General features: G+C 38.6%; 1 protein-coding gene across 7 annotated transcripts in view; it reads left to right on the plus strand.

Annotated features, from left to right (window-relative positions):
• The window catches only part of POLE2 (DNA polymerase epsilon 2, accessory subunit), a 52,146-nt gene that overhangs the window by 16,177 nt on the left and 22,432 nt on the right, over positions 1-13,537 (plus strand). Inside the window, exons 6-15 of one of the 7 annotated variants that reach the window (XM_080658988.1) lie at positions 1,827-1,901; positions 4,263-4,346; positions 6,548-6,604; positions 7,061-7,109; positions 7,737-7,809; positions 10,887-11,059; positions 11,593-11,682; positions 11,848-11,902; positions 12,678-12,737; positions 12,824-12,901. In XM_080658988.1, coding sequence (XP_080515114.1) covers positions 1,827-1,901; positions 4,263-4,346; positions 6,548-6,604; positions 7,061-7,109; positions 7,737-7,809; positions 10,887-11,059; positions 11,593-11,682; positions 11,848-11,902; positions 12,678-12,737; positions 12,824-12,901 — 794 coding nt within the window. The remainder of the gene's footprint in view (positions 1-1,826; positions 1,902-4,262; positions 4,347-6,547; positions 6,605-7,060; positions 7,110-7,736; positions 7,810-10,886; positions 11,060-11,592; positions 11,683-11,847; positions 11,903-12,677; positions 12,738-12,823; positions 12,902-13,537) is intronic. The other 6 variants (XM_080658991.1, XM_080658989.1, XM_080658990.1 and 3 more) reach the window with 6 other exon arrangements.

Consider the following 13,537-nt stretch of genomic DNA (forward strand, 5'->3'; position numbering starts at 1 on the left):
TGAGAGAAAGCTGCCCTCGAGTTCCGCCCGCTGCCAGACAGTCCAGTTTCTCCCCGAATGAGTCTGGGTCCCCAGAGTCTCGCCCGGAACTGGAGTTCAGTGCAGTCGGCACCTTTTGTCTCCCTCCCGCTTGAGAAAGCCAGTCGCGCACTCAGTTGCCCGCCCTTTCCATGTGTGCACCTCTGTACCTCTGCCTTCCGCAGTTCCTCTGAGTCTCAGTGTGCTTTTCTCTTTCCTGACAGTCCAGTTTCACACCGTATGAGTCTGGGTCCCCACAGTCTCGCCCGGAACTGGAGTTCAGCACAGTCAGGAGCTTTTGTCTCCCTCCTGCCTGAGAAAGCCAGCTGTGCATTCAGTTGCCAGTCCTCAACACGCGCGCACGTTTCAGTACCTCTGCCTCCTGCAGCTCCTCTGAGTCTCAGTGTGCTTTTCTCTTTACTTCTAGTGTAGAATTTCCACTCAGCCAGCCTTCCTGTGGTTCTGGATGATGTCCATTTTGTCTTTTAGTTGTAGTTTTGAAATTGTTGTGCGAGGCAGCAGTTTAGGTGTTTACCTATGCCCCCATCTTGGTTTCTCTCAGCCTACTATATTCTTTTGGGTATGTCACTAACCATCTGAGCATTTTCCCCCTCATCTGTGAAATTAAAGGGTTACATTTTATTTTAGTCCATTAACATTTTCATCATAGTTGTCTTCCTGAAAGCAAACCTGATTTCATCATTATTCTACTTCAAAATCTTTGTTTTCCATTGTCTATAAGATAAGCTTCTTGGTTTGGCATACCAAGTATGTATTGTCAGGATTCTTTTATTGGAGGTTACAGAAACGCAAATTGACTAAAACAGAAAGAGGAATTTATTGGCTTGTATTATGGAGAAGTCTAGGGCCCCATCTGTATCAAGCATGACTGAATCCAGGTGCTTACACAATATCATGAGACATCTACCTCTATCCATCTCCCAGCAATTTTTAAATTTTATTTTACTTTCTAACAAGTTCTACCTATAAGGTGACAGATATGGCTACTAGTAGCCTTAGCAATAATCTCTTTTTGGCCCAGCTTGAGGCCCTTGCTTAATCCTGAAACAATCAATGTGTCAAAGAGATGGAGTACTTTGATTCATTAGGCCTTGGTGGCCTGTCTATAGAAGGGGGAAGGGGCACCAACTCTACCTAAACTACATGAACCAACACTGGGGGAGGGCGGGTTTTCCAAACAGAGGCTCCCACTAATCTCTTGCCTTGTCTGACATTCTGCCTCACACATCTCAGGCTCTAACTGTACTAAACTTTGCAACAGTTCCTGAATACTCCTTTACTCTTATAACTCGTTCTTGTGACACACCCCTTCTTTTGCCTGAAGTGTCTTGTCTCGGCCTCCCTTTGTTTCTTACTAGCAAAATCTTTTTTATTATTTTTTTATTATTTAGGATCTTATTAAATGGCCCCTCTGCCAAGCATCCTTTTTTGTATTGTGACCGATGGCCCCTCTGCCAAGGGTCCTTTTTTGTATTGTGACCTGTTGGTGGTACTTCTCTCTCACTAGCACCATGCTCTGAGGATGACAACTCGGTTTGTTGTCTTCACATCCCTAGGCCAGAGTGTGCTGCTGCCAGGTATACAATAGACCTTTAAATTTTTTAAAAATAATTTCATTTTAAAAATTATATTTTTAGATTTCTACATTAAGTTACGTGGTTTCTCAAATTTGTTGAAAATAGATAACAACATTAACTTAAGGACAGTGTTTTGTCAGGGCACTATTTTAATGAGTCTTAGTTTTAAATGTCTGCTTAGTAATTCATTTGAATCTTTCTTTTTTATAGAGGACCCACAGACATGAATTATTTACTCCTCCAGTGATAGGTTCTCACCCTGATGAAAGTGGAAGCAAATTCCAGGTTAGAACATTATTCTAGTTATTTAGGGGGGTGTAAGTATACAAATTTAATATTTATTACTTATTATAATTTACTGAATTTTTAATGAAAATGAACCACTAGTAACTGTTTGACTAGCTAACTGACCTGTGCATGCCCACTGTTGATAAAGTCCATACCCTATGTCCTGAGTCCTGCAAATCTCTATTAAAAGCAATGACTTCCTTCTTTGAAGCAAGCCCTGGGATTGTGTAGCCCCCAGAGAATCTCTGGCACCAAGACACATCCCTAGTCCTCCCAGTCCATTTGCTATATACTACACTGGCTTTCTGTCCAACTCTCAACATTACCCTTTGCCCTCACTCATACTCCAAAATACTGGTCCTTGCCCAGCCCAGCCCTCTAGTGACCACCACACACTTATTCAACTAAAATGTACTATATCAGTTGGAATGAAAACTTTATATGGGCACCAAAGAACATTTATAGAATGAATGAGATGTCACAGACAGGCCACAGGGCTGTTGGGATCCGAGGAGCAGAGGTAAAAGGGAGAGTTTCTTTCATGTGTGCTCCTTCCACTTTTATACCTTGAAAAGTGATTACCAACCAGCACTCTCGCTTTGTTCCAGCAACACAATCACTGTCAGCCTATCTGTGGCTCTCTTTCTCTCTCCAGCACACAGAACCCTGCAGTGGGGATATTCCTTAGCTACTGTGTCTGGGCCCTACCATTTCTGCAAGGTTCCAAATAGGTTCTGAAGAGGCCCAGCCTCTTTTAAGATTCATCAAATTCTCTCTACCAAGGTAGACGAGAAATCATGATGATGAGTAGTCTCATAAATACTAAAACAATACTAGATAATGCTCAAATTAATGCTTGATGACAGCACCATAGGACAAGACAGTTATAGTATTTGATAGTTTCTGCTTTTAATTTTTATTAAGAGAAAAAATATATAGTATGTTTTTGGAAATTTATATTACATATATTTCTCAAATATAAATATATATGAGAATAAATATATTTATATTTGTATAAATATACATATATATTTATGGTCTCCTATGGCAACTTTTGATACCCACAGTCCAGAAGCAATATTTCTCCTTTCCACCAAAGTAACTTTAAGGCTTAGCTAAATAATTTATTTTTCTTTTCAGTCTTTCCAAGCTATTTAATTTTGAATCCCTGGTGGTAAGTTCCCTATTTGAACTACCACTTATAATACCTATATGGTGATCTCCCGTTAGAGACTGCAAAAATGGTGTCCTCAGGAATCCTTTCTTGCAGCTTTGTATCCTTGTATTGCTTATTTGCTTGATCAATTGATTGAGTGATTGATTTTATGTGAATTACAATATTTTCCCCAGTTTTTAAAATTTATTTTTATTTTCTTAACTGTCTTTTTGAAGAACCTAAGTCCTTAATTTTGTTGAGGTCCAACTAACTATTTTTTTTATTGGATATTTTTGGCGTTGTGTCTAAGAAATTTTTACCTAATCCAGTTTTTAGGTTACAGGTCTGATATACTCTTATTTATTTATTTTGTATCTTTTTCTTCAGATTTATCTCTAAGTATATCAGTTTTTTAAAACTATTTTAAATGTACATTATACTCCTGTGTTGCTTTAGGTTCATGTTTTTTAAGAACTCCAATGTCAAATGTTAACAATAGTTATTATGGGCTGATAGGGTTACACATGCCTTTATTTCTTCCTTCTCTATATTTAAATTTTTTTTCCTATAGTAAATCTCTATTCTTTGTAATAAAAACCATTATGTGGTAAAGAGAAAAGAAGCTCTACCTGGTAATTCCTATAAAAATGAAAAATTAGATACCCTTTCATCCAGCAATAGTTTAACTTTTTTAGGTTGAAATTACATTTTCTAAGTTTTAATTTATTTTCTACTGTAAAATAGTTATAAATACATATACAAAATGGAATACTACTCAGCCTTAAGAAAGGATGAAATAGGACCATTTGCAACAACATGAATGGACCTTGAGAGCATTATGCTAAGTGAAATAAGTCAGTCAGAAGAAGCTAAGAACTATATGATTTCACTCATATGTGGGATATAAAACTGAAATTCATGAACACACACACACAAAAGATTAGTTGCTTTAAAATAATTTTTTTTAATTTATTGATTTGAGAGAGAGAAAGGGGAAGAAAGAGAGAGAATTTGAATTGTTGTTCCACTTATTAATGCCTTCGTTGGTTGATTCTTGTATGTGTCCTAACTGGGGATTGAACCCACAATCTTGGCATATCAGGATGATACTCTAACCAACTGAGCTACACAGCCAGGGCAAAGGTTACTTTCTTAAAAGAATATATTTTCAATCTTTAAGAATTTATTTTGTTTTATTTTAGCTTAAAACAATAGAAACCCTATTGGGCAATACAACCAAAATTGGAGATGTAATTGTTCTTGGAATGATAACACAGTTAAAAGAGGTAAGTTAAACTTAATAAGCATCATACTTTTATGTGCACCCTTCAGATTAATGAAATGTCAGTTACATATAGCATCTCTAGAGAGGTATAGGAGCATAGTCTTTTTTAAAATATATATATATATATTTTTATTGATTTTAGAGAGGAAGAGCGAGGGAGAAAGAAATAGAAACATCAGTGATGAGAGAGAATCATTGATCGGCTGCCTCCTGCACACCCCACACTGGGGATCAAGCCCACAACCTGGGCATGTGCCCTGACTGGGAATCGAACCATCACCTTCTGGTTCATGGGTCAACGCTCAACCACTGAGCCACACCAGCTGGGCAGGAGCACAGTCTTCATTGATGGTTCATACCTCAGTCACCAAATAGCCTTTTCATCTGTATCTGGTTTCCTGGAAGACATCTGGAAGGAGTGTCTTATACAGGTTACCAGATTGCATAGTCTGCAATTAGTCTCCCAGTGACCTCTGGCTGCACTGAGAGTACTGAGTTTCTGAACAAACAAAGCTGCAGACCATATCCTGATCCCTTGGAGACACTGTTGACTCTTAGGTGAAGGCACCAGGTGAGGTCCAATGGCAGCCAGCAAGTGCCCTCTTGCCATCTCCTGATCTTCAGTGGTAATTCTCTGAGTATCTAGGAGTCTGAGTCTTAATTAAGTGGTTTGTCTGACATCACCAGATTAGTAAATGGAAAAGCCTAGACTAGGAATTGTTGATTTTTTTAAGTATACTATACTCTCTACTATATTCTGTTGTCAAAATTGTCAGTATTTTAATTATTTTATTATTATACTAGAGACCCGGTGCATGAAATTCGTGCATGGGGGCCAGGGTGTGTCCCTCAGCCCAGCCTGCACCCTCTCCAATCTGGGACCACTCAAGGGATGTCCGACTGCCCGTTTAGGCCCGATCCCAGTAGGATTGGGCCTAAACGGGCAGTCAGACATCCCTCTCACAATTCAGGACTGCTGGCTCCCAACTGCTCACCTGCCTGCCTTCCTGATTGCCCCTAACCACTTCTGCCTGCCAGCCTGATCACCCCCTAACCACTCCCCTGCCAGCCTGATTGATGCCTAACTGCTCCCCGCCAGCCTGATTGCCCCTAACTGCCCTCCCCTGAAGGCCTGGTCACCCCTAACTGCCCTCCCCTGCAGGCCTGGGTCCCCCCCAACTGCCCTTCCCTGCAGGCCCGGTCGCCCCCAGCTTCCCTCCTCTGCCGGCCTGGTACCCCTAACTGCCCTCCCCTGCAGGCTTGATCCCCCCCAACTGCCCTCCCTTGCAGGCCTGTTCCCTCCCAACTGCCCTCCCCTACAGGCCTGGTCACCCCTAACTGTCCTCCTCTGCAGGCCTGGGTCCCCCCCAACTGCCCTCCCCTGCAGTCCCGGTCACCCCCAACTTCCCTCCTCTGCAGGCCTGGTCCCTCCCAACTGTCCTCCCCTGCTGGCCTGAGCCCTCCTCTGCTGGCCATCTTGTGGTGGCCATCTTGTGTCCACGTGGGGGAGCCATCTTTGACCACATGGGGAAAGCCATCTTTTTGTGTTGGAGTGACAGTCCATTTGCATATTACTCTTTTATTAGATAGTATAGAGACCTGATGCACTGGTGGGGGCAGGCTGGTTTGCCCTGAAGGGTGTCCTGGATCAGGGTGGGGGTTCCCTTGGGGTGTGGGGTGGCCTGGGCGAGTGGCCTGTGGTGGTTTGCAGGCCGGCCATGCCCCCTGGCGACCCAAGCGGAGGCCCTGGTATCTGGGATTTATTTATCTTCTATAATTGAAACTTTGTAGCCTTGAGCATAGGCCAGGGCTGGGCAGGGCTGTGAGAAGCTTGGCTTCCTCCATCGCCAGGGGAAACTCAAGCCTCCTGCTCAGCTCCAGCTCCATGGCTGCGGCCATTTTTGTTGGGATTTATTTATCTTCTATAATTGAAACTTCGTAGCCTTGAGCATAGGCCAGGGCCTGCCAGGGCAGCAGGGAAGCTTGGCTTCCTCCATTGCCGGGGAAACCCAAGCCTCCTTCTTGCTGCAGCTCTGTGGCCGCAGTCATCTTGGTTGGGTTAATTTGCATACTCGCTCCTGATTGGCTGGTGGGTGTGGCTTGTGGGTGTAGCAGAGTGGTGGTTAATTTGCATGTTTCTCTTTTATTAATGTAGATTCATTTTTACATAATTGTGGACATATGTTTTTAATTTGTTTTTAGGGAAAGTTTTTTCTGGAAGATCCGACGGGCACAGTACAACTGGATCTTAGTAAAGCTATATCCTTCACTTTTATTTTCTTAAATCTATATCCTTTTCTTTTCTTTTTTTAAATCTTCAAATTAGGGAAATTAATTATATATCAGTCCCAAATTTAGCTATTTGGTTTCCTTGTGTAACTTTCATATAGTGGTGGTGTAGGAATTTACTGTAGAAACACAATCCTAAACAGAAACAAAAAAAAACTACTTCCCTCTTATCTGGAGAGTGCAGACAAATCACTGAGGGAGTTTATAACATGCCAAGAATGATTTATACTGTCAATATTACCAGGCTATATTCTAGAATCAGACATAGGTTCATTTCAACCTAAAAATTTTTAAGGTGTGATCTAGTCATAGTTTCAAATGTGAAGTCTTTAATTATTATTTAGAAGTCCTGTCAGGCCCAAAATGTGTGTTGACTATCACTACCTCAAGCATAGAAATAAAATTATTTTTCTCAACTGTGTGTACCAGTTCCATAGTGGTTTATACACAGAGTCATGCTTTGTCTTAGCAGAAGGTAAGTCAGTATTCATCATTCTACAGTAAAACAATTTCTGCATTGTTTAAAATATGTTAACATGGTATAATTTGGGAGAATAGCAATTATAAGAGCATACTTTTGACAACTTAAAATGGCTCTCTGTCTGCTAATTGGCATGGGTTTCTTTTTGGGTTGATGAAAGCACTCTGAAATTAGTGGTGATGGTTATACAACTTGTGAATATACTAAAATTTTTACTTTATATATTTTTATATACTTTTAAAGGTGGATTGTATGATATGTGAATTATATCAATAAAGTTGAAAAAAAAACAGATTTTACATAGGTCATAAGATAAAAGATTTCCTAATCAGGGTACCTTATCTCTCTACTGACACATGCATTGTGAGTAAAATGAAAAGTTTCAATTCTGAATCTATTTCTATTTCATGAGGGTTTTTTGTTTGTTTGTTTTAATAGAACTGAGACTGTCTCTGGATCTGAAGTTGTTTTCTAGCTCAGTGGGACTGGCAACTTCTGTAGTTAGTTGACAGGGGATGAGATGATAGCCTAGCATTACTGCTTTGTGTTCTATAGTTTGTCCTTTCAAACAAGAAGGAGAATTGGACAAATGAAAGTGATTTTTTACTTATGTTTTTTCAGGTTGGTTTGAAGATCAAGTGTTTCATGTCAATGCCTTTGGATTTCCACCCACTGAGCCCTCTAGCACTACTAGGTATAAACATGTTTGACTTAAACTCTAGGAATTTTGTAATGCTGACAGTAATGAATGTTAGATAGTATATCATATCTCAGTTATTACAAGGCCTCAGGCTTTGTGTCAGAACTCAAAGAGCAATGGAAAATTAGAGTTAGAAGACTGGGTAGTGTATGTAACTGAAAACTAGTGGATTGACTCCAGATCAGTTGCAAAAGCATTTCCATACTTGTCTTTAACTGGAAAAAATTTCCAGTCAAACTGTCTTACTTGTCTGTAGGGTAGATGAGAACTTCAACTGAGATAAGAGATAGGAAAAACACTTAGGAGAATATAATTGCCATCCTATATAATAAAAGCTCAGTGACTGTAACGGCAGAATGACCAGAACAACCACTCAACCAGTCACTATGAGGTACACTGACCACCTCTCAGTCCCTTTCCCCAGCCAGCAGGCTCCGCTTGCCGATAGTGAAGGGGGACCTGGGGTGGGTGGGGGGATGTGGGCAGTGCCAGGCCAAGACCTCCACCCCACCGGTCACCCCACACACAGAGGGCGACCGGCTGCGGGGGTGGAACCGGTGAGCGGGCAGGAACAGCTGACCTCTCGGTCCCTCCCCCAGGGCTGTCAGGCTCCCATCGCTGGATGGGGAACCAGGGTGGGTGGCCATGGAGGCAGGGCCAGCAGCCGGGGAAGATAGCCCTGATCGCAGGCTAGGCCTAGGGACTGTACCCGTGCACGATTTCTTGTGCCGGGCCTCTAGTGTTAATATAAAATTCTATTTTTTATATTTTACTGAGTGAAAGTTACAAGAGGCAGATTCTGTAGCTCTTTAATATAAGTGAACCCACCATAATATTAGAGCTATTCCAAAAGGGCCTTCTCTGAGAGGAGTGAGTTTCTATCATTTGAACTATTTGAGCAGAGGCTGACTGATGGTATAAAAGTATAGCTGGGCCCTGACCGGTTTGGCTCAGTGGATGGAGCTTCGGCCTGCGGACTGAAGGGTCCCAGTTTCGATTCCAGTCAAGGGCATGTACCTTGGTTGCGGGCACATCCCCAGTAGGAGGTGTGCAGGAAGCAGCTGATCAATGTTTCTCTCTCACTGATGTTCCTAACTCTCTATCCCTCTCCCTTCCTCTCTATAAAAAATCAATAAAATATATTTCAAATAAAATAAAAGTATAACTGGTGGGCTGTGGGTTGAGTATAGTCTACAGACCTTTCGTTCCCCTTTGAGATGTTAAAACACATTTTAAGTTAGTTCCAGTGTTTAAAAATAGAAGATTTCTCATAAAAGTGTATAGATTTCTGAGTTCTCTTGAACCATCAGATCTGAGAACATAGTGCCTGAATTCTCACCTAGCTACAACTCTACTGCAGGTTATACGTGTGCTCCCTGGCTCATACCTAGTCAGCCTCAGCTGGCGGCTACTTTGATATCTGTGTTTCCTCCTTGAAGCCTTGCCAGCATTTGAGTTTGCTACCTCTGGGGGAATTAAAGTTGCATTCTAACTTTAGAATCTATTGTGATGGTAAAAATTTAAAGGAGTGTAAGGATTAAGATTTTAGTTCTACATACCTGTATCAATTCAGGTGCAGAGGCCATGTCTCCTGACTGGGAGTCACTGGCAGAGCAGCCTTTGCAGTGCAGCCCCTCTTCCTTTGAAGTAATTTGGGGACAATGCTGGTCACACTAAGGAGAATACAAGCCCTCATCAAGCCAGCTCTCTTTTAAGTGAATGTTTTTAATACTAGTTTGTGGCTTTTTACAACCTGGTAGGGTTTCTTTGAAATACATTTCAATCAAAATTGCTGTCTTGGTGTTTTAGTTTTATACAAATTTCAAAATTACTGCTTGAGAATGAGAGGTATAATTGAGGAAGCTGGCCATGAGTATTACCATTTGTTTCAATTTAGCAAAGAGATTATCATTGTAATGTCTCAAATAATATTCCATTTAAATTATGCCATTTTTTCTAAATTGAACTGTTCTCTGTGTTTAGTACACCAAAGACTAGTATGAGGTGTCATAAAGTACATTAAAATGAAATAATCATTTTATTCCTGTTAGGGTTATAAATTACTTTTCTCTTAAAACACCTTCTAAACAAAATACAGAGAGCTGTTCTCCGGTGGTAGTCAGTGGATTTAGCAACAGATTTATTAAGTATTTTTTTATGTGCAAATAAGCACAAATAATGGTCCTGTCCCAAAAGGATTTATACTAACCTAATGCCTTCCTACCATTGCACAGTATATCATACAGGTTTGTTATCCTAGAATTTCTAGAATATTTCTTTCTTTTCAAATTTGACAACTTAGGAAAATAGGTACTGTCAGGCCTTCCTCTTGATCCTGTACTTGCAATTTATATTTCATGAACAATGGACAGATGATGTTAGTAAGGCTTGTCTGAGCTTTAATTTCTGAATAATCAGTTTAATAGGTATTGCTTTCTGTGATGCTCTGGCTTATGCTTGGGTATATATTAAATTGAAGTCAGCATACAGTTGTATCAACTTACTGCATTCCTCTGATAACTGCTAGATTATAACTGTAAGGTCATACCTTTGAAAATGCCAAGTATAATTGGTGGCAACAGTAACAGGTACCATGTCTGAGTGCTCACAGTATACTAAGGGCTAGTTCTACTATACCTCCAAATTTTCACAATTCTGGAATGTAGGCTAGCCTTTGTAGATATTCTTACCCGTTACAACAAATTAGAAGTGAAATTGTTTGGTCATATAGTTAGCACTCTTTTTGAGCACTTCGATTAGATATTGTTCAAATTGAGTACCCATTTCTCTTTCAACTACATGGGAAATTATGATTTATTTTAGTATTTGCTTTAGTTTTAAAAGGCACAGATATAGCCTATTATGAATTTTATTTACTGCTTCTATATTGCTTCCTTTCTCATTTTAGAACATTTAAATAAACTTGTTTGCTACAAATAATACATTTTCATGGTACTATATAAATTGATGGGAGGAAAAACCTCATTAGATAGAAAGAAGTTTAATTTGTAAAATTATAAAAATATCTCCTAGAGATTATTGAAAATAATAATTGTGTTATAATTACCTAGGGCATACTATGGAAATATTAATTTTTTTGGAGGGCCTTCTAATACATCTGTAAAGACTTCTGCAAAACTAAAACAACTAGAAGATGAGAATAAAGATGCCATGTTTGTGTTTATATCTGATGTTTGGTTAGACCAAGCAGAGGTGTTGGAAAAACTTCACACCATGTTTTCTGGTAGGTTTCATTTTTTTTATTATTCTTTTTTGAACTATTATCAGGGGTCATGTTTTAAAACTAAATTCTTAAAAAACACATTTTTTTAGTAGTTTATTTTAAAAAAAAAACACGTTGAGTCGGCAGTGAGGTATTTTAAGTGAGTTCATCTTAAAGGCTTACATTTTTACATTTGAAAAATAACTGTGTGTGTATGTGTGTATGTGTGTGTGTGTATTCATGGTAAATAAGAATTAGTCCTAAATATAGTATAAGAGCTTGGATTTGGGGTCTGACAGAACTGGGTTTAAATTGCAGCCTAATACCTTGGGCAGATTAATTTCTCTTCAGCTTCTAGAGATGTCAGGAGGATTAATCAACCCATTGCAGGGCCTGGCATATAATAAGTGCTCAATGGACCTACTATTACTATTACTTTAAAATATTAAGTTATTAAAATGTTGTTTTTATTATTAACAACTCACAGCTAAAGCCTTTTAAACCTGACTTGTAGACTAGAAAAATAATGACCATATTTATTCTCATATTTTTAGGTTATTCACCAGCACCTCCAACCTGCTTTATTCTGTGTGGCAATTTTTCATCTGCACCATATGGGAAAAACCAAGTTCAGGCTTTGAAAGGTATTAAGGATCTATTGAATAAATGTTTCTATATTTATATAAACTAACAAGAAATGATCTATATTTTAATTTTATTCAAAGGATATAGGGTTCTAACTAAAGAAACAATTTGATTTTTATGTGCATTATGTACAAATTAAATTTAATATCCCTTTTAAATTTTAGATTCCCTAAAAACTTTGGCAGACATAATATGTGAATATCCCAATATTCACCAAAGGTAATGATTTCTACTGTTATATTTTTTATTTAAATAATTTTTTAAATGAATCTTATGTTTGATATCAGTGATTATTAAGAAATGAATAGAAGAAAAATTGAGGAAATTAGTACAGCTAAGAGATAAAATTATCCTCACATCATGATAATGTGTGTTACACTATACTAGAGACTAATAGTTCAAAGTATTAAAAGTGTGAGTGGCAATTTTAACCATATTTTGAATTTCTTGGTGATATTACTCTAAGTCAGGGATGAGGAACATCAGGCCCGGAAGCCATATCATTTGGTCTGGCCCTGCCAAGGTAACCACAGGCGGGTCTTGAAATTCAATAAATCTAGGAGCTTTTTTCATAATTTTTAAGTTGATAATTTTGTATGGTCCTTGAATGATGTCATAAATATCCAAATGGCCCTTGGTACAAAAAAGGTCCCCCACCCCTGCTCTAAGTCTAGAGCTGCATTCTTCAATAGGATAGTCACTGGCCACATGTGTCTCTTTAAGTTAAAGTTAAATTATTTAAAGTTAAAAAAAACCTCACATTTAGTTGCACTGGCCACAGGTCAAGCACTCAGTTACTGGACAGTGCAGCTATGTCACTGCGAAAGGTTTACTGGTAGTGTTGGTCTGGAGACTTTTAGCAGTTCATTTATTAAAATGCATGTAATTTCTAAATCTCTTAAATGCATTACTTAATTAAAGGCAATAACTTGTTTTTAGAAAATTGGATTGGTTTGCAATTTTTTAAAATGAATTATGTTGAATTTTGCTACAGTAGTCGTTTTGTGTTTGTACCTGGTCCAGAGGATCCTGGATTTGGTTCCATCTTACCAAGGTAGGTTTTATTGAGATTTTGTGACACTAAAGAAAATTTTATAAAGTTTAAAAATATACGCTGTATCACATAAATTATTTTTATAGGCCACCACTTGCTGAAAGCATTACTAATGAATTCAGGCAAAGAGTGCCATTTTCGGTTTTTACTACTAATCCTTGCAGGTAAATATTAAAATTTTGTGGGTTTTTTTCCTTTCATTTAAAAATTAATTCTTATAATGTGTCTCTGAAGTGTGACTATTATGAAATAAATATAAAATTTCACTTTAAGTTTCTCAAAACTTTGAAAATATTTTAACTATATTTAAATAATTCACTAATAATGAATTTAGAAGTTTGACTAATGAAGTTTGTTTTAAATATATATTTTTATTGATTTCAGAGAGGAAGGGAGAGGGAAAGAGAGATAGAAACATCAATAATGAGAGAGAATCATTGATCAGCTGCCTCGAGCCTACATGAGCCCTACCAAACCAGGAATTAAACCATGACCTCCTGGTTCATAGGTCGATATTCAACCACTGAGTCACCTCAGCCTGGCGACTAATGGAGATTTTAAAATAGATATTCTCATTACATACACATCCTTTTAAAAAAGTGACAATGGAAGAATGAAAAGATTACATGTTTACTATTTGTGCCACTTACTATGATCACAGGCTCTTCTGAGGGCATACCCTCAGTCCTTGGTTCTCCTCTTTTCTGCCCACATTCACTCCTGCTGTGACCTTATCCATCTCCATGGCTTTAAATACCATCTATATTTTGACAACTCTCACATTTATATATCCAGCTCAG

The sequence above is a fragment of the Plecotus auritus genome (genome assembly GCF_963455305.1).
Source record: "Plecotus auritus genome assembly, chromosome: 1".
Classification (NCBI taxonomy): domain Eukaryota; kingdom Metazoa; phylum Chordata; class Mammalia; order Chiroptera; family Vespertilionidae; genus Plecotus; species Plecotus auritus.